Consider the following 22,563-nt stretch of genomic DNA (forward strand, 5'->3'; position numbering starts at 1 on the left):
CGTTCAGTTGCTTTTTCAGACGTGAAATGGATCATTCTATATTTTTTAATTGGCAGGAATAATTCACGATGCTCGAGCACAGACATTTCCACGATCATCAATGGAATACAATCACAAGGTCCATCAGCTCAAAATGTTACAACTGAATATCCAAAGCGATCACAGAGCGGTATTTTTAGCGAAAATATGACAGTACCTAGTGACACTCATCGGTATCAAGAGATGGAACAGCCTAATGGAAACAGCGACACGAAGATAAACAAAGAGAATGTCAACTGTGTATATTAATAAACACGCAATGTATCTGCAACATTATAGATCAAATGGACTTTTGTATAATCTACCCGTGTTCATATGTTTGCTTTCTGCTGTTTCGTTTGTGTCTGTATCCTTTAATGTCGAACGATTACGTTAAAGACGCTGAGCACCAATGATTGTCCAGCTATTTTATAAACATTCCATGTTGTAACCTACAGCCTTACTGTAGATGATAAACATTGTTACATGACTATGACCGCCTGTAATATTAGAATTTATAATCCTTCAATAATTAGATCTGTGAAGGATCTAAAACTTAAGCATCATTTTATTTTGTCGATCCTAAAGGATTAGCAAAGCACTAACGATCGTTGATGGTTTACTGAAAGAGAGAACAGAAGCTGCTTGTGATTCAATATGGAGAGAATTTGGTTCACATTCTTATTGATTTTCTTCGTTTCTGGTTCACGTGGATCTAAAGACCCAATAGTTGTCAGACTTGTTGAAAGAGATTCTGTGATCTTGAAATGTAATGGATCTGCGACAAGAGGAAACAAATGGTTGATTGACGATCGAGTCATCTTTGCAAATGAAATTAGTTTTGATTCTTTAGCGGGTGTTAGCTTATCGAATAACTACTCATTATCAATGTCAGACGTTACATTCAATCACCAAGGATTGTATAAATGTAATCGTAACTATACCCATGTTGTGAGCTACCAAGTGACAACCGTAGGTAAGTAATGTAACCATATTTGTACTGCCATGCATTTTATATATGTAATTGTTATTTTAGTATTATGCTATATCATCTGTGTTGCAATAATTCAAAATAAACATAAACCATGGTGTGAAGTAGGTTTTCTTTTATCTATATGAAATAATTACAAATGAATGAAACTCATGGCGTGACGGTATTAAAGCACGTAACCTACAATTACATGACATTAGAACGAAGCTACACTTGGAGAGCAAATGTATCAATATCAGAGCTGCCACTTTTTTTTCAAATTTGAGGGATAATACTTATCATAGTACTTGTGGTTATCTTACAATTGATTGAGAATGATAAGTGCTGTATACTTAAGAAATACAAAAATAGACCACACTTAAGTCTTTCGTTCATGCCAGAGTTATCTTGTAACTTAATGACTTGTGTAATTATTAATTATTGTGCGTTTTATGTTTTGTTCTTGTTTTGTCATACATAATAACTTATTACTTGATTGATTGATTAAGTACGCGTAAATGTTCATTATATATTCACATTTAGATCACTAACATATCTCTTTCAAAGGTCTTGTTACCCCCTCCCTTGTGTGAGGGTTAAGTAACCCAGTGTTAAGATAATCTTTGAGGGCAGAGCAAATGAAAGTTCTTGAGCAGATGTTATTAACATGTATCCGACTATTTATAATTGTTGAAACAAATATTGTTGCAGTACTAAAATATCTTAGATGATTATCTTTCTCAGTGATTCCAGAGCTTATATTGTCATTTGATCAACGAACTGTCGGTGAACCGACACGTTTATATGATTACTTAGTAGAGGATCGAAGCAAAGCTCTAAAGATTAGATGTATTGCTATAAGTTCAAGACCTCCTGCTAGCCTAACGTGGGTTGTGAATGGTGAAGATGTAGACGCATCCAATGTACACAATGTACTATACAAACCAAACAAGGAGAGGATAAACACCACAGATTCAGAATCTACATTACATCTACTACCAACTGGAACTCACGTCAACATTTCATGTCAGTTTAGAGGGATAGAATTAGTCAGTCAGAACCTGACCATCAATTTTATCTTGTTTGAGAGCTCAGATGAATCAGGTAAACTACATATATACGAAAATTAAATTCAGAATTACTTTATGATTTAGTTTTGTCTTAAAATCATCCTCCCCCTGTTTTTGTTTCTATATTTTTTGTTGTTGCTATACTAACTTCACTTTAGACCTACTGTTAGCAAACGTAAAGCTTTCCGATAACCAATACGACCATCATCAATCATTAATAAAGTAAGTCAGGCTAATGTACTAAGTAATAAACGTTAATCAATCAATATTAAATATTTATAGTGTTGTGTTTAATGAAAATTTTCTTAAAATGAGAGGCAAATGATCAACATTGACGAAAGCTAGAAATGGAATTCCAGAAAATAAACAAGGTTTTCTCAAATTGATTAAACGGAAATGCTGAATAACAAGGATAATAATAGAAACTATTAGCGTTTTTATTAACGTATCTGTGTATTTCAGATTTGATTAAAGGACTCTTTAATTAAAAATAAGATATGTAATGAACTATTAAGTCTATGAGTGTGAAACACGCGACGGGTACATTTATGTCACCCTTACGTGAATGCCTTTAAAAACAACGTTGGGTTTACCAAAGTGAAAATAGCTCAGTACAAAAGCTGTCCTTCACATAAACTCGGACATAAGCTCCAATGAACAGAAAATTGAAGAAGATGATATCGTACAACAATGTTCCTAAAGTATTGAGTTAACTTTGGTAAGGACATGAATTTGTTATAATTTATCCCTCCATAGTTTCAGAAGATGATTCTTTGCAAGATGATGCCGAGAAGAAGGATTCAAATTTGTTGGTTTGGTCATTGGTTGCCGTCATTTGCTTCCTCTTAATACTGCCAGCGTTTACATGCGGGTTGTTTATTAGCAGGTAGTATTTGATCTCATAAATCAAGAAGTTAACATAATTACATTATATCTTATGTGTGTATGTGTGACATTGTTATAGTGTGTTGGCAATTGTAACTAATTAACCAACTAGTGTACATGATGTGTTTACTGTGCATTGCAGTTATAACTAATTAACAATCAAGTGTATATTATGTATATTATAGTGTATTGCAGTGATAACAAATTAACCATCCAGTGCACGTGATTTGTGTTACGGTGTATTGCAGTTATAACTAGTTAACCATCCAGTGTTTATGGTGTGATATACTGTTTTGCGGTTATAACAAATTAACCATCCAGTGTTTATGATGTGTAGTATAGTGCATTGCAGTTAAAACTGATTAACCATAACGTGTACATGATATGTATTATAGTGTATTGTAGTTTTATTATATGATATGTGATACAATGCTTCTCTTTTCACAAGCAAGGAGTGATTTTAATTTCGTTACTATACGGGAAATGTAGAACAAATTAGTTTTTGTTATGATTATGGACCTATATTATCTGGTGGTGTAATATTCATCTCCCATATTTTGCTAAGGATATGGAAGTACTCGAGAAGGTCCAGAGGAGGGTTAATTATTAGTTCCATAAAGGGGGTTCCTTATTAAAGGCGGTTACAACTGATGAATCTCACTTCACTGGAGCTTAGGAGGTTACTTGGTGACTTGTTTCAGGTTTTCAAGATTGTGTATGGTTTTGACAATAAGTCCTTCACTGACTTTTCATGATTCCTAATAGTAGTTGTCCCAGAGGTCATTGTCTTAAACTCCAAAAGTCACAAAGTAGGATTAATATTTGGCATAACTTATTTCTAATAGGGTTGTGAATGAGTGGAACGGTTTGCCTGAGAAAGTTGTACTTGCAAGTAGTGTGAATGGGATTAAGAATGCTTTGGACAAGCACTTGAAGCATTGTAATCGTGTCTGAGTGTTTGTTTCTTCAATTTTTTTGATGAAGACTTGAGTGTCCCTCCTGATCTTTTTTTTCTACTAAACTAAACTAAACTATCTCACACAGAACAAAGAACGGCGTTGCACCATTACCTGGGTGGCCTCTTAAATCATCTTCTCTAGCTTTTACAGACGTGATATGAATAATTCTATTATTATTTCTTCGCAGGAATACCTCACGATGCTCGAGTACAGACGCGTCTACGATCAACAATGAACCGCAACCATTGAGTCCATCAGCTGAAATGATGAAAACTGAATATCACAAATCTGTCAAACATGGTTATATTAGCGATCATGCGACAGCACCTAACGACTTTCCCGAGTATCAGGAGATTGAACAGCCCAATGAAAACTACAACAAGCAGATATACAGAGAGAATCCAAACTGTGTATATTACAAAAGTTTACATCATAACCAAGATTATCAAAAATATATGGAAAGTCAAGAATAGGAATTTTTGTTGTAGCAATTTGGTGACTATTCCAATGTGTCATGTCATAGACGATATGTTGAAACCATCTCTAGACGATACAATTTGGAATACGATAAACGTGAAACTTCTATTTCTTGTCATGCATTTGTCTAAGCTGTGTAAACATTTTTCATTCAATATAAATCAGCTTTGAATATTAGTTAGCTGACAGTGTTCTTTTTGGAATTGAGGAAAACAAAGTGTATCTACAGAAAATGATAAAACAAACAAACAGAGAGACGACCCTCACAGAGATGAAAACTGAAAACTAAGGGAGGAAGATGAATAGAAACAAAAACCGAACTGTATATATTACATAAGAGCATGACACTTGTAGGACAATGGATAATTAATAAACACTTCAACAAAAGTCTTATATATAAAGTATTTATAAATACTCACTAATATAATACTTTTATTATTGTACATCTGTTTATCGTTAATCTTTTTCACTGTATATATTTCACTTTCGTTTTCTATCTAGTCTAGTGATATAGTTCAGCTCTACATTAATTAGTTTCCGCGTTCTTTTGCGTTCTACCGTATATTGTATTATAATTCAACTCGGGCTGATTCTCAATCATAGGCATCGTTCAATTGTGATTACTTGACGTGACAATACCTGACCAAGACACATCATGCCTTGCTGCAGTTATGTAACGTTCGTTAGTGAAACATTCATGCAATGAAATTAAAGCAATGACATCTCGACATGACATCTCGACTGTAAATCCAATCAAGAATTTATCTCTCAGGAACTAAGAATCCTAATTTCATTTTGATTGTCAGCAGTATGATATGCTTATTAATAACTTTTGTCAGGCTAGCAAGCCATTACATGGTATGATTGTGTTAAGAGCTTGGTGCACATAAGCGTATCAATTTTCCTTATATTTGTGTACAACCATTACTAATGAATCACGGAAATAATTTTCGAACTTGAAGATATATAATATATATCGATCAAAAAAAAAGAAGAAGGACAGTGAATAACCGATTTGTTATGTTAAAGGGAAGGAACTGCAGCATTCCAGACAATTATGAGAAAGTTCAGGAGCAGAACATGACTTAAAATTAAAGGTTACGGGGAGAAATTAAATCCCAGCACCATTGCACCACCATTGATTCTCTGTAAAAATAATTATTATAAATTTGAATTAAATCTAATAAAGCAATACATCATCATACTATTATTAGCGAGTCGATTGTGAAAGGCTGGATATGGTTCTGAGAGCCTTCGATTTAGTTGTATTTAATTTAACTTCATACACTCCGATAATTTTAGCGCTCGACCAGTTCGATACTTTTAGGTACTTTTGCAAATATGCCACATTCCATAACACTCGAAGCCATGGTAAGGGAAACCGTTATGGATGTTTCTTTACCCAACTTGAATAGTTTATTCTTGAGTTCCATCCGCTAAATATTTGAAACATACGAATTTTGTATTTTATGGAGAAAGTCAAGCACGTAGCCAGTATTTCATCGCAGTAATATATCGTATTGTATTATAGCAACTACAGTACCTGCGCATATGCTATATCCTATTGATAGATAGGAAAGTAAACTTCAACTCAAGTAACGGTGATAACAATGTTGTTGTGACTGGGATGACAATCTGCTCTTGCTGTTTGCCTATGTAGTCCTAACCGCTATTTAAGAAGATTGAGATGCAACACGACAGAGATCTTGTTGCAAATGACGTAGTGAATAAATTTTTGTGGTAAGTGTATGTATCCTTGTTGAGGTTATGAAGTGATAACTTGTATTTCATGACAACTTAAAGTTTGCACATTTGAGTCATCATACATCACCGAAGGTATCTGAGAGTTACAAAATGGAGAGTACTTTACAAAATCAAAACAATATAATATTATAGAGAAAAAACGGACTACTTGTAAGTAGACACCAATGTACTGCAACAGACTGCTAGAAATGCTGAAATACACGTTTATAGGCATACATCTACGATAGTGTCTTGTTCCCGATGAACTTCCATAGTCTTCAGTAAACCATTCACACTGTAAACAAAATAGAAACAGCATGTCACTATCTGTTTTGTTAAAGCATACTAATTTTATTGAGGGGAGTAGGGGTGTAATATGTTTGGGGAAGTTATCAATTTCTTCTTCCATGTTGATTTTATTTTGCAAGTATGTATATATTTGGACGAATTCAAGAAAACATTGAAGAGTTGCGGAGGTGCGATTGTGCACGTTTCGCAGGTGCACAATACACATACTAATGATATGTGGTATAGTGATCAGGTAGACCAGGCCGAGCTTACATACCCGCTACAGTTAACTGTGGTAGAGTATTTTAAGAGACTTGGCTACACTGTCAACCTCCACAATTGATGTTATCGGGAAACAAAAATGATGGCGCTAAACACCAAAACACATGGGCGGCTCATTTCAATATAACTAATCCTAGTAAACAAAACATCCTGAGCTTATAAATGACACCCTAGCTCAAACTCGAAGGCTCCTAAAAGTCGTGTGGTAACTGTGGAGGACGCCACAACTACGATAAATGTCCAGCATATGGTAAACCAGTGCAACAATTGCCAAAAGATGCATCATTATGCAACGTGTTGCAGATCAAATAAAACAAATGACAACGTAGTGGATATCAGAACCCAGGACAAAGAAGAATTTTTTATCAACGATTTCTCAAAGAATGGACTCTGCTGTTTAAGTTCAGTCGCACAGACATCGGTTTCAGACTTGACCCAGATGTTGAAGTAAATAGTTAACCTGTTACATAGCACAATATGCTCAATTCAAAGCCTAAGCTTTATAGTGCTGGTGTAACTGCATATGGAAGACTCCGGTACCAATTTTGGGTTGATGTGTGACCAAGGTTAAACAAAAATGTAAAACTCACTTTTTATCATTTGTTGTGGTTCCGAAAGACGTTCTTTCACTGATTAATCTCCGAATATGTGATAACATTGGCTTAAGTAAGAGGTTTGTTTAGGGTTCAGAGTAGTCCTGTACAACACTGTGAAAACATGAGTAACAAGTATCTTCACATATGTGAGGAATGTGCAGAAGTATTTGAGGGATTAGGTTGTTTGCCCAGGGAACATACAATAGTCATTGACCAGCAGGCATCCCCTGTTGAAAGAAACCAATTGCTCTACGGGATGGGCTTAAATTAGAACTTGATAGAATAGAGATTATATGTGTGATTACCAAAGTCACTGAACCAACTGATTGGGCCCACCCATTAGCGTGTGTACTTTAAACTCCCTTCCAAAGAGGATATACTATGCAAGTGAAATAGGATTAACCTAGTTTAAAACTGTGTACAATCCTAACGTTATTTGGTAGATTTCGATTTCTACGATGACATTTTGCATTCTTTTTCAGGACCTGAGGACTACCATAAGACCATACACCAAATTATGGGTGCCATCATTTTCTGGGGGGGGGGGTCACAAAGAAGAAATGATAAACGATTGCTTCCAGTACTAAAAGCTGCATGTAACTAAAAAATAAATATTAAAAAAAATGCAAACTAGGAGCAACAGATCTTACACTTCTTGTATCTTTGTCTTAAGATTAACAACTTACTTCCTGTTCCCAAGTTTATTCATCCCTTACCCAAGTTATAGGCGTCCTTTGTCTTAATTCCGTGAAATCATCAAGCTTGAACACATATGGCAACCTATTGCATCTCATGTGTATACAGATGTGGTTAGTCTTAGCCCTCTTCTATGTGCCTTAGTAATTACAACTCAATATTCCACATGTCTCAGAGAGTTTCTCGCCCCTTCCCAGGAAGTTATGACTTACTTAAATGCTGTAGCTTGTTTGATGGGGGGGGGGGGGGAATAAAAAATATAGTTTATATTCTACAATTTTACCTCTGTCTGGAGTTTCTCGTTATCTGCTGTTCTACCTATTTAATAATTGAGCCCTGAACTAACTGTGCCGGAGCCCTCTTACATAACATGGCGCCCAACGTGGGGCGAACGACGTTGATGTGGGTCTGGGTGAATTTCCAGTAAGCAGGAAGTAAGTAGTTACATTTAAGACTACGAGGAAAGTAAGCACATGCTTGAAGTGATACAAAGGGGATATAACTTCATAATACATTACGCAAACCATGCTCATACACTACGACTTCATTTATCATTTTCCACAAATGAAGATTGTCACAACTACCCATATGGCATTTCTCTAGAGTAGATCTTGATAACGAAATTGCTAATTGATTGACCTAACCAGAAGGTCACCCAACCAACAGACCCTTTGCTAAGAAATCAAGCCAAATACACCAATGACCGTAAGGTAGATTAATGATCAATGTACTAAATTTTGCCAAAGCTTGACAAAACGTTTTGCAAAGATATTTACTCATCAGTGACATATTAGTGCGGCAACATTTGAAATTTAATTCAGCTATACGGTAAGAGCATATATCCCCAAAGGAATAACAAAGCGTTTAATGATTATAGTTCAAGGAGACTTGTTTTGGAATAATTTCGTAGTTACAGCTTATTAGCAACTCTTGTTTGGGGTATTAGTGACTCCAATTTGGAACAGTAGCACCTTCCGTTTAGGATAGTAGTAGCGCCGCAGAGTTATAGTAGCATCGCCGCTTGAAGTTGAAGTAGCGTCGCCTGTTTAAAATAGTAGCAGAGACACCTTTTTACAGAAGCATCTTCAGTCAGGAGTAGTAGCACGATCTGTTAAGGGTGGTAGCAAGGAGGTTCCTGGCAGAATCTCCTTGGATGTATAGCACATCCAGTTTTGGGTAGCTTCAGATCCTGTGATATTTCGGCGTTCCATACAAATGATCTGTGCAACGCGTATCATTGTTTAGACTTGGTACCATGACCATCTCGTGATTTCTATCCGGTAATGATTGTTCTAGTTTGTGAGGGCGATATTGTCTACACCCAGTACACATAGAGACGTAGCCTAGCTTACAACAGAATTGGATGTTGTAAGGTATGTAATTGTTTTTTTTTTAATTCATTTATTTGTTTTATCGCCATGTATTGTGTACAAAGGGAACAAAGGGAAGGTAATTGAAGTTACTATTGGTTCACATTTGTTTTCACAACCTTATGTTAAACACTGTCGTGTTTGGAATTAGATGGTAAGTTGTAGGTTAGTGCTCTAAGTTTCGTTTTTACATAGGCGTATGCTGCATTAGGTTGTAACGAAGTCAAAGTAAGCTTGTGTACTCGCTAGTCTAACCGAGTGAAGGTTCCTTTCTACAACTGGATTAAAGATCTGTTGTGTACTAGGCTGTAATTTGGTAATCCGTGTGCAGCTTTGATATGGTACGTTTATTTCATTTATATGACTCATAAATTGGCAATATGAACAGTAGCTATGGCTATAATATCGTGAATTTCATATGTAATTCCTCATAAGTCATATTGATTCTAGCTACTATGCTTGCTGAACTTGGCTTTGAAAAGTAAAAATGCTAATACAATTTATGACCTGGTTTGGTACCATTTGCACTCAAATAAATGGCCGTACTGAAATTTGATGTTCAACAGTGTTTTGCTTTATAGTAAATTTGTAGAGATTAAGTCCAGTTCTCTCTAGTTTCCACCATTTAACCCTTTGAAATGTGTTGCATGGCTGTACATTCCTGCCATAGTAATTAATTAGTGACATGTGCAGTACTTACCAGTAGACACATACCTTGCATATATATTCTAGTATATAGTGTCATTGTTTCTTACCTGTTAGTAAATACCTGAAAAGTCTTACATAAGTGTTTTAGGTATTGTTTTCTTTATAGTTGTTTCTGGGTGGACCTTCCTGCATTTAAAGAAATCCTATGTTTTCATTGGATACTGTTTTGTATTATCATTTTGATTGGTTGAAACCTGATGACCAGCCAGGGTCAGACTGGTCATCAGGTTCTTGTAAATAGTGTTTTAGAAAATAAAGCAGAGTTGCACAAAACTCCAGAGTGTGTAGGTGTCTTTTTTAATCTTTGAGTTTTCCCACTCGGTCTCTTAAAATTGTTAATGTCGGATCGAGTTGAACAGCAACCCCAAAACAGTACATATTTAACTGCAGTAAGAAGGAAGTGCTAACACTACGAAGTGGAATATGTGCAATTTTTCGAATGTATATGTAGCACTATGTCATGTACATATCTTATTGTGAAAGGTTACCTCTAAAATGTACGGTGACGAACGTTACACTATGCATGTAAATCCGAGTAGCATATCGTTCTGCAGCATACAATCAACGTACATTCAGCATACGATCGCTTCACAAACTCTTCCTCAAAGTTCAAATTAATATATGAACTATACCTATAAAGTATATATATAATAGAATCAACTGGATGTACTCCAACTATTGCACTATAAATAACTATTGCAAATGCCGTTTAAATGGATAACATTGAGGGAACATTATATAACTGAGTTGAATTTAATGTGAAATCTTGGAATGGTTAGCCCATTTGTGAAGGAACCAAAGTGAGATCAACATAGGAAGTTTGGAAAATGACAAGTTTCATTGTAAATGGTGTCTCCTACCATACAATGATAATGCGGGTTTAGGCTAAAGAGAAACGTTGCTATACCTAGTTAAGTAAGGGCATCAATGAATATCCGTTGACTTAGTATGGACAAGTAGCTTGTTTCATTTCTCTGTCATTCCGTGTCAAATCACTGATAGCGGTTGCTCGACCCTCACCAAACGTGTTTGGAGTTTATTTTGCCTAGTTTGTAGTTATATAATGGTAAATCACTCAAATCAATCAAAACTCAGAGTTTGGGATTTCCACTGTTTTTTTTTTGACGTTATACAGGCTTTTTGAGTCCTGTTATTGCTGTTCAAGGTCATATCACATTTCACGGTCATTGTCAATACCGCCTGAATGTATTGTCCAAACACCAGATCTCTACTACAATACAAAATCGGCTTTTTACAACCTGACCCATTTTAACTATACAGTTGTTAAAAACGACATATTTTGCACTTCGTAGCAATTTTAAAATCTCATAAATGTTCCATCGAAAAAGCTAGAATCCCGAAATTTAGTTTATAGTAAGAACTCTACACTTACAAGTAAAGTACCGGTAAGTGAAATTCACAGCTCTCACATGGCTATTTTTGTGATTATTTGGCTACTACAACCCTTCAACGTACTGAATCGCAGCATAATAGACCATCTTCGGAATTACACGACTTAAAAATATAACAGTTAACACAAGAAATCGTTGTGAGCGTGTGTTTATATTGACTGAATCAGTCACAATGACCTTTAAAAACACTCAAGTATCCTGAAGCAATTCTATAGGAGAACCCTTATCACCCACAATGGCACTTTTTTTAAGAAAGAAAACAAAAAATGGATATATTGGCGTTTTTAAGTTGAACTCCACAATACAATGTTAAAACAACATACAGATTGCATAACTGTTTGTATGGAATAGGTTCTACCGGTTCCTATAATGGGATATTCAATTGCTTAGGAAATATAAGAAAATGCCACTTGGCCAGCAACATGTTTTTGTGCAAAATTTCAAATGGACAATTTGGAAGCATTACAACTTATTTTTTATTCTAATTTCAGGGTGCTTTAATAAAAAAAAAGGATGATGTTATTTTAGGAGAGGGGGTCAACTATTAACTTCTTTAACAATCTGTTCATTTGGCATGAAATGACTGTTCTGTTCAATATGTGAGAACAATTGATTTAACCTTGATAAATATGATATATACTAATTACTTTACAATCCTGCTTTTAAACCCTTTTCTTTGGCGATCTACGTCGAGAAGTGGCAATCCGCAACTCACATTTTCTATGAGCATTAATTTCTGGATATAACTTAACTGATGAGTGATGGCTCAACTGCTTATTTGATTTTATTGTGTTTCCTTGTAAATTAACTGGAGGTTAGTGAAAAACAGCACCAAAGAAAAACATATGAAAACAAGTGATTACAGTGATATGGAGGATATGAAGTTTCAAATTCTATCGAAGAAAAGGTTCTCTTGCTACCTTGCTCGTGACTTACTATACAAATGGTCGACCTATAAGTGGGAAGCGACGGTGGCCCTATCGTTGGTGTGTGACAAGACTGGAAGGTGGGTGGGGGTGGGAGAGCGTAGCACCCAAACCCCATAGTCCATCGGGGGGAATTGTTTAGGCGGGAAATTTTTTTAATAGACCCCTCCTCCGGGAACAAGACACTCCAAGAAAACAGTCAAAAGTATTGTAAAGCACTACATTGCCTTTAGACCTAACGTATGGAGTTAAGGGTTCAATCCCCTAGCCCAAAAATCGAAGGATCTCCCCTTCTCCACCATCATCTCTGAGTCTAATGCCTGTCTCTGTTCTCCACATCTGCATGTCCATCAATATGTCCTATTAAAGTGTATGTCTCTGTAGCGTTACATAGCAAGTATAAAATAAATGGGTTTGTTTTATCATTAAATTTTTGTCATAAAAACCCACAGTAATCTCATCCGTAGATTATAGATTGGAAATCATCTTACATTATTCCACAGCAATCCGTGCCCACAGGTCTATGGAGAGCCATTCTGAATACCAGGCCTGATTTCCATTCTTTAGTGATGTCCCACGTTCAATTTTCGTCAGGAGTTCAATTAAATGTCTTTTTTTTTTCTTCTTCAGATGTCTACAACAAAACTTTTTGTGATCCCTGCTATCCTTTAGTGCATTTTAAGTGGTAAGATCCAGTACCGGGTACCGGATTTATCTCGGAGAGTGGGGGGGGGGGGTGGGGGCTGCGGTGGGTTATATATGTAAGGGAGAAGGAAGGGTTACATATTCACATAACGATACAAGAAGTGAAATGAAAGACCTGCATTTCGGTATTAAGACTTCTTACGTCTGGAGAAGTACTTACTCAATCACATCACATGCATACGACCAGCATTGGGAGGGATGAATTGTCAGGTAAGGGTTGGGGGTGGTGACCTTTGTAAATATGGTGAATGTGTCTGGCAAACTGATGGAAATACAATGTGGAGGATGCTATTCTGTTTGGGGTAGGATGTCAATTGAATGGTATTTTTAAATTGTAGTTGAATGCAAGGCAAAATTCATTACAATTTCATATGATGGTTCTATGTTCCTTAGACTTAACAATTCATACATTTTGGACTGGAGAATGGAACTTGGTCTGAGGGAAAAATATACTACAACTTTCATTTGATATGAAACAAGGTAAACGTCTTTTTATCAATTACAGGCACGGTTGTTTCATCAGATGAGTGCGAGTCTCCGCAATATCTGCAATTAGGAGAGAAAGGTACGATATCCTGCAACTATCCTGGTGATTTATATGGAGCAGTTTGGTTTAATTCAACCAATGTGACTAGCAATGATCGACCATTTATATCCCTCACAGAAGGTAGAATTTCTGGGCCTGGATATAAGTCCAGAGAATACCTAGTTCATCCCAATGGATCTCTTATAATCACCAACGTTTCCACCAAACATAATCATGTTTTCAGAGTAACGACATTGGCCACTATAGATGAAGATCCTATCTATGAAGATGTTCATGTAGTTGTCTATGGTAAGTCGATTGTTTTGATTAAAACATTCATTAGTTTAATTGCATCAATTTATTGTGGTGGGTGTATTTACAAATATAACAAAGAAGCAGACAATACATTATCTATAGCCTTTCATAGAGAGGAAAACTTGCAAACACAGAAATATTCAAATTATCCTTGATATAACATTTTACAATAATAAAAGGAACGTCTTAATTCCTCATACTTTATATGAGCCTTTCTCAGAGTCATATATTGCTTTCTACTTTTTAACAAAAACTTTCTATTTTGCGCATATAGCCATTAACAGGTGGTCGCTCTTCAGCGATTTTCTTACGAAGAAAAAAATGTTTCCTCTTGGAAATAAGGAAGTTATAAATAAGGATATTGATTCATAAGACAATAACCCAAAAACAAAGATCTTGTTAAATATTGAAACAAATCTGGCAAAAATAGTAGTTTTGACACCTTACAAGAAATTAGAAGTGATTTCTCAACCCGACAGAGCATGTTCTTATGTCTCCTCAAATTTTCCACAGAAAGAATAAAAAGCAGTATCCTTTATTGAAACGATAAAACATTGCTACGAGCGTGTCGAAATTTCATTTATCTAAAACATTTGATTGATTGAAGTAGCATGAGTAACCACGAGAAAGCAGTGATCTATAAATATTTCTTGAGCAGGCGGAGTCATTATCTAATTGTTCAGTATTTTCCCATTTAAGAGAACTGTTTAGTTTTTCAGTAATGAACGCATTGGAAATAAGCTTGAATTTCCAAAGACCCTGACCAATAATCCAAAATTTTACTGAACATTTCTCTTGCTCCTGCAAATTATTCAACGTCAAGTCATCCTCCAATGAGAGAACAAACGAGACAATGACCGATTTTACTCCTACTATTTGAAGATTATTTCTTCTCTGAAATCGTTCGTGATTGTTGAGAAGAAAAGCATGGTGTAAACTATATGACTTTAGTTTGGCCAATTATTCCTCGATGATCTTCACATTCTCCTTTCATATGTCATTATCCTGTTCTATACATTGTTTCTATTTTAACGTGAAGGTTTTCAAGCTGACAAACGGTGGTTTGTTCATTCATTCATCAATCCATTCATCCATACATTTAATCATCTACTCACTTAGTCATATTCATACTTCATATATAGATGTTGTTTAATGCTATCATACAAACGCCGGAACAGTGCGAACAAGTGAGAAACTGTCGGTGTACAACCATGCACAAGATAAAGTAGTCTCATGTGATTAGTAGCTTACTAATAGAGTTACAATGGTTCAACAGTGCAAAAAGTTACATTATTGAAATAACACCAGCGCTAAAACCAGCTGCATTGTGAGTATATATCTAAAGGTCGAACCACACTGCTGCACATTAATACCCTAAAATGAAGCTATGAATATGTTTGAATATCATGCGGTGTCTACGTGACGACTGGATGTCATTTGGTAATTACTGTTGCTAATATATCATCTTCAGTAAATTATCTAAATAGAATATATTTGTAAGGGACAAGTTACATCTTCAATTTCTTATTGAAATATAAATTATTCGCAAAGTATGGTCTCCAAGAATAACAATAAATTAGCAGCTTAGTGTGAATTGCATTGAGTAGGAAAGATCTTTATCAAAGAAGACCGACTTCCCTGCGACCTTTAGTTGTTTGCGAACCCAACTAAATTCATAAAAAGTATCCATATATATGTAGGCCTAATGTTTTCTTGCTGGACAATATTACTTAAAATGTCTTTCTTTTCACAATTTTCAGACAAACCACAGGAACCGTACCCAATCATTGATGCTACTGGATGTGACCAGAAATCATTATGCTTTTTAAAATTAAACGCTGCCTCCAGTTTAAGTTGTAATGTTTTACGAGTAGGTGAAGTATTAGATGATTTGTCATGGAAGTTAAGAACTAACACTGGGGATGAACAGATCTCTTCTCAGTCGAAAGCTGTAACAACCAGTGTCAATGAGTTACAATCTTACTATACTGTTGTAAATATTTCGTTACAAACCTCTCTCTCATTACGTTTATTCGTCTGCGCAGCGAGAAGTGATGTGTCTGATTTAGGTAACACTGAATCTACGATACTGGTTGAAAGCGGGACACTGGAAGCATCTAGCGAACCTCTGCTTGTAACTCCTAATGAAAGAGTGGTTATGAACTGCGGGGAAGATGTGTCATTCTTTGTATGGAAACAAGTGGGTCACACGGAAGAAATTATTGCATTTGGAACTAAAAGTATGAGTGTTGTTATGACCTCTGAGGGATTCACATTGCAAAATAGCTCTCTTGTCATAAACACGGTTAAAAATCTTACCCTGGGCACGTACACGTGTGTTTATAGCACTGACGGTGTTGCAACGAAATTTACAACAACTGATGTGACTTTTCAGGATGTAATTTTTTAGGGTAAGAACTTAATTAAATGCAAGAACTTCCCAATTAATATGTTCATGTGCAGGTTACATTATATGTGGTGTGACAGTTAGTAAACCTAAACTGATCGAATGATTTTTTTTTATTTGGAATTGAAAAAGAAGCGTTGCTAATATAGTGACAACTATCAGCTGTTTGTATGCGGTGTAAACTTCTTAATACCTATTTGACATGCCGTTGTATATCATTCACATGCATGTTTGGGCTACTATGAACCTATTTATTATAGCTGTGTTGAATAATATGTATCTGGAATTGTTGATGTTCATGTTTTGACTATTTCTCTTGGCATTTCAGAGGAGGAACGACGAACTGGTTGGATTGCTGTTGTTGTTGTGTTATTTGTGTCGATGGGTTGCATCGTCGTACTTCTGATCGTCTTCCATTGCCGCCGCCGCCGCCACCGCCGCCACCGCCGCCGACAGATAGGTAATTTATTGATATATCACAAATATCAATCTTAATCTGAAGTATCTAATAGACTTTTGTTTATTTGATTCTGTACAGGTTTCTTGATAGTGTTGTCGACGCTGTCTTACATAACTCTAGATGGTGAAATCATTTTCCCATATTATGAACCTCTGCTTAATTAATGGAATTATACTTAAAATACTTCGAAACCATTATAATCTGTGACACCTGGATATCTGGTTCAGCCTTTCCTTGCCCCACCAAGGATGTTACCTGTTTCATTATTGATATGACATTGCGTTAGCTACAACTTGTAGCATGAGGTGTGGGATGGGGTCTTCCATTGCAATAATATGGCACCCCATGCAGATTACATAACCGTACAATTTTTGTTAAGCTTTATCCAGATGCCCTTTATTACTTCTCAACCATTTCTGGCATAGAATTCTTGAAATGCTCTCCTGTGACTTCTGTTCTATGTGTGAGGAATCCTTTCTACAACCTAGTTAGCTCCTTCTTTTCTTGTGCTTTTTTTGGCGTGATTCAATTAACTGTATTTTTGACGCAGCACTGTAGTTCATTTTTTCACTAAAACTTGTAGCAGTTTGCGGTGTTGCCTTGGTGATGATAACCACAATCAGACTTAAATATAATGATGTAAGCCAAACGGATCAAGAATGTTATTAGAGATCTTGACGAAAGCAAACTGTTACAGGAACTACAGATTTCAAATTAGTTTGATATTGTTCTGATCAAAATGTGAATACTCTAACTTATTTATGCTGATTATACGTGCTCGTCACTCACCACACTTCAAAACACTATATGGCAATATAGCAGTTATAGCAATACACTAATGTAAATTACCATGGCATTATTCTTGTTACAATCGGGTGATTTCACTTCCGGAATTATTGTATAGGGAGAAAATATGGATAGGCTAAGAAACTTCAATAAGACTGAAATAATTGGATGAATATAACTTGATAATAGTGTGTATTTAGACCTTGGTACCTATCATGGATTTGTTAAAGCTTTTGACCAGCCAAAATGTCATCATAACGTATTCTTTGAAACAAACCGTCCAATGTCAGACTTTAGCCAACGATGTACGTTATTAAGATGATGGAATAAGATGAAACAGATTAATCATTAAACAGAATAAACAAAGTTAAACAGGTGAATTGATTAATCAGTTAAACATATTAAACAGATTAAATTGTTCAAGTAGCATAAATAGAATTAATAGATGAAATAGATTAAATAGATGAAATGTATGAAACAGATTAAATGAGTAAACAAATTAAACAGATTAAATACATATTCACCATGCTCATTAACCTGTCTGTATCCTGTGCGTGTTTTTGTCCCTTCTGTTACTGTTACTTGTCATTTAGCTTTTGAAGAAGATCCTGCTAGGATCGAAACGTCAGGCCAACTTCCTTTTACACAGATTAAATATATGAAATATGTGAAATATATGATATAGATGAAATAGATTAAACAGATTAAATAGATTAAACAGATTAAATAGATGAAAGTGGTAACATACATGATCATCCTGACATAAAATACTTAGGCAAAAAGAGATCTTTACTTCTTACCTTTTGTCACGCCCACTCAGCAAAAGTCTCACTTTGGCTGTATTCCTATTATCAGCACTATTAAAATAAGATGATCTACAATGATCATTCATTACATTGCATCATTACATTCACATAAAGAGTGGTGCAGGTGCTTCATGTTATGTATATAACTATATATGATCTAACCTAACGTATTCAGATTGTGTAATATGCCGTTTGAAGCTTGAGTCTTTAATTATTCATATTGTTATTTTCGCTGTTAAAACTACAGCTTGCATTACTCAGAGAAGTAATACAGTTTATATATTATCCGCAACAGACAGTATTTTCTAAGTTCGACAGATTAAAACACAACAACAACAGCAGCAACAACAATTACTCAAACCTACGATAAAGGTGACAGAAGAAGAATTAAGAGGTATCTAAGCTACTAATATTTAGTTCATTATTTCATAGATTATTTACAACTTTCAATCACTTTGTACTTCATTTTGTACTTCATGTAAGAAGTGTTTCGCTCTCAGTTTGTATTTATCATGTTTTCCTGCATTGCACTTGCCTATAAATTTAAGTTATAGTGAGCCGTAATGAAATAGAATACGAGTATACGGCTGCTACTCATAAATCGACCTTGTTCTTTCATTTTAAAGCCTTGTGTCAGAAAGTTATAATTTCGAAAGACCAAACTCGAGATGTACACGATGGGATAGTGGTGAGGCTGAAGGAAGCCGCTAAAAGACAGGTGAAACACTTTTTACAATAATTACTTTACTTTCGATTCAGTGTGCAGAAGAAATACATAAATGATGTACCTAAGTTTAATGTTATTTTGTCAAACCATGACAGGTGGTGGAAGGATCTGAAAATATTATACATTGAGAATATAGGTGACCGATCCGTATATAGTTATCTTTGTTATTTCATTCTATTTTGTTTAAACTTTCAAAATAAAACATTAGCCACAATATCCACTAGGGTCATACATACATCTCACAAGTGCTTGCCCAATATACTAACCGTTCAGTCATGTCATAATTCATGATGTTTTGTTGCATTTAACAATATTTCAAACAACGAATTCACGTAGTTTTTACTTTCAGTGAGTTAAAACTCTTGTTTACTTTTCTAAATACTTGTTTTTTGTAAGCAAATAATATGTGAAATTTTAAAATAAAATTGCCCGCTTCTAGTGTCCACTTCATTTTAGAAATATTCTAACTATACAGAAGAAATCTGCAAAGTGGATTATCACGTTGTAATATAGATACGATTTATCTAATTAATAATTAGGTAAAATAATGGACTTCGTAATCATACACGTGATGTTGTATAATTATGTAGTTAATTTCTTGAATAGGTTGACATTCAAAGGATTATACTACATGACAGCTTTACGTCAGTTGAAGATAACGGTGGAGCTATTAATCTAAGCTCTGGAGCAGCTTTACCTCCGCTTAAAACTTTGAAAAGATTGAGCTTTGAAAACGAAAAATGGCAACAATGGGACTTAACCAAATTCATAAGTATCCTACAATATGCTTGTCACAGAAGTCCACCGACCGAGATCAAGTAAGCGTTGTTATATTGAACAGTCGACTATTATTCATATTGTCTGAGAAAGATTACATTTAATCCATTTACCTATTTGTTGGAATAATTGCTGTTAGAGTATAACTATATGTGAAGACGTTTAGCAATATGTCGAACCACGTCGTGCTTACTTACACATAATATCACGTTCAGAATATACCTCTTTTAGCTAATTGATTGATTTATCTACCTAAGAAATATCGGTGGTATGCTCCTTTGTTTGAGCAGGCTGCATCAGATGTGAAATGGAAAAAAAACAATGATAAAAATACTTGAACCCGCATTTGTGGACTTAACAATTAGAGTATAATAATGCACACCGTTTAGTGTATCTAATGTCAAAAATCTTACGAATTAACACAATTTCTTCTCAAAGGATTGAAAGAAGTCTGCTGCCGTTTATATTTGAGAACAAGTTGAGCACGTTACAGCAGAAGCCACGTGGTAAGAATGCAGTTTAACAAATTACCCTTTATACACATAAATTAATCTTTACAGGTAAATGTGATGAGGTGAAATGAAGTTGTGTAAATGATTTGCATCTGCACGATTAAAAACAATGGCTTATGATTATGAATGATTATCCTTTGTTCAACTGGAATAAAATAAATCAAGAATCTTATTGTTGTTATTATTTTTTTTGTAGGGGGGGGGGGGTATTTGAGGTTAACACGCAGTTGATAAGGGTAAATTTACATTACAATTGACCTCTGAACTGTACAAACACAGCACCAGTCCATTGTATAATCCCTAAGGGTTCTCAATCAGGTAAATTGCTTTCATTATAGTTCAATTGATATTCTCGTCGTATAATATTTCAGCATCCAGTGAATGGTTTGAAGAATTATGTTTATTTCAAGCTCCAATAGAACTATAACGATATGGTTGGATTGTCATCTAACCCGGATGCATTTATCACTGTTTTCTGAAGGGGGAGGGGTGGAAGGGAGGTAGTAAGTGTTCACCTTTGTAGTTATGATGGGACATGCGTACATGTGCGATATCTCATGAAAGGGAATACGAACGGTCAACATATCCGAATATAGCTGTTTGTGCTTTGAGGTCAAAGTGGGAAAACCGGGTTAAAAATTCTATAGAATAGCAACTCGGATGGATATCAGATCATTAACAGATTTTCAAAATAAGTTCTCCAATAATCAATGCATTGCCATCGGCCTCTTTTCTTCCCATTGGTAGCATATAGGCAGTAAAAAGACAGTTGATGTCCTCACAGTTACATATGTTTTTAGCAAAATGACTTGTGAACAGGTCGCCAGTATAACCATTGAGGGGGTACTAAAGGAATATCATGAAGACTATTACTCGGCTACAGATACAGATCGCACAATACATCTGTTTAATTGAGAATTACTAGGTTTATCAATTATCGTCTTCAAAAGTTAAGTAATTGTTACATATCCGGATGTAGAAAAAAAAACGGGCTTGTACTAAATGTTTTACACCTTCAAGTTTCCATAGATACCAGACTAAAGAAAGCTCTTTTTACGGTCTCTTTCAGTCGATTGGGTAACTGGTGTTGCATCTGCAGGATTACTGTATTTGAAATACGATACTGAACAGTGGGAGGTATGTCCTGGTAACATGTGTTATATGAAGATTTCATTTTAAATAGACTTATTTTTAAATATACCTTCACATAGTAGAAGAACTAATATAGTCAAATTCATCTGGGTTTCGTTTAAAAAAACACCCATCAAGTTTTTACTGAGGTCAACTTGCATACATATTAAGGGACGTAAGGTGTACAAATCATTTTTTTTATTTTTTTATTCACACAGAATAACATACTCGGTCCTCTGAACGAGAATTTATATTATATGCTGGTAAGTATACATAACTTAGTAAATTACATTTCAATCCAGTGCTACAAAGAATGTGAACATTTGAAGTCAACAACACTTTATCCCATTCGCAGTTACATTTTACTTCTGGGTAGGGTAGGAGAAGGTGGTCACGGCTTTTCAGAAGATATATTAGAGAGAACAGCCATGACCTGGATGTATCAGTATAATGTCAAGAAGCAGAAATAATTGCCTTTTACTTTCGTATTTATACATGAAACGGCTTAAAATGTGTGTAGAATTTATTTAACAGTATATCAATATCTTATAATTAGGGCAAAGTCTACTAAAGTAATCATGAGTTTAATGTTAGGATTACCTTGTGCCAAGAAGATCAGTGTATTCCAATGAATATTCATCTATATAAACAGGTCATGTTGCTTTGTAGATGAGGGGATGTATCAGGAGTGGAAGGAACGAATAAAGGATTCATTGTTTGTGCAAACGTTACATTTCGTTTACATTTCCACTTCCGGTCGCTGTATTTCTGGTATATTGGCTGGTATGCTTGTCTACTAATTATGCTAACTGTAGACTAAGTACTAAGAAATAAGCAGAGGAATGGATATTTGAAAAAAGGCAATGGTTTTATTTATTAATATATTAATTATTATTATAAATTTTTTCTCCAATCAAAGCTAAAATGGTGGTTGGAGATTTAATATGAATGATTTATTACCTCTTGCAGAAAGAATTACTACTAGTACCTTTATAGAGACATACACTTTAA

General features: G+C 35.1%; 2 protein-coding genes across 3 annotated transcripts in view; both read left to right on the forward strand.

Annotated features, from left to right (window-relative positions):
* LOC139983228 (uncharacterized) overlaps positions 1–5,581 on the forward strand; it is a 55,342-nt gene extending 49,761 nt beyond the window's left edge. For both annotated transcript variants that reach the window (XR_011798560.1, XR_011798561.1), the window contains exons 13-16: positions 57–994; positions 1,733–2,092; positions 2,815–2,944; positions 4,090–5,581. The gene's annotated coding sequence lies outside the window, so the exon portion shown is untranslated. The remainder of the gene's footprint in view (positions 1–56; positions 995–1,732; positions 2,093–2,814; positions 2,945–4,089) is intronic.
* LOC139983727 (uncharacterized) lies at positions 676–16,356 on the forward strand. Its single transcript, XM_071997459.1, has 4 exons — positions 676–994; positions 1,733–2,092; positions 13,611–13,940; positions 15,707–16,356. Exons 1-4 carry the CDS (start codon positions 676–678, stop codon positions 16,354–16,356), a joined length of 1,659 nt encoding a protein of 552 aa, XP_071853560.1.
* Positions 16,357–22,563: the final 6,207 nt, after the last annotated feature.

The sequence above is a fragment of the Apostichopus japonicus genome, chromosome 16 (assembly GCF_037975245.1).
Source record: "Apostichopus japonicus isolate 1M-3 chromosome 16, ASM3797524v1, whole genome shotgun sequence".
In the NCBI taxonomy this organism is placed as follows: Eukaryota; Metazoa; Echinodermata; class Holothuroidea; order Aspidochirotida; family Stichopodidae; genus Apostichopus; species Apostichopus japonicus.

Coding starts and splice junctions, on each gene's coding strand:
- LOC139983727 (XM_071997459.1), top strand. CDS start 676: ATGGAGAGAATTTGGTTCACATTCTTATTGATTTTCTTCGTTTCTGGT. Junction 995..1,732: donor CTACCAAGTGACAACCGTAG/GTAAGTAATGTA, acceptor TATCTTTCTCAG/TGATTCCAGAGCTTATATTG. Junction 2,093..13,610: donor TGAGAGCTCAGATGAATCAG/GTAAACTACATA, acceptor TATCAATTACAG/GCACGGTTGTTTCATCAGAT.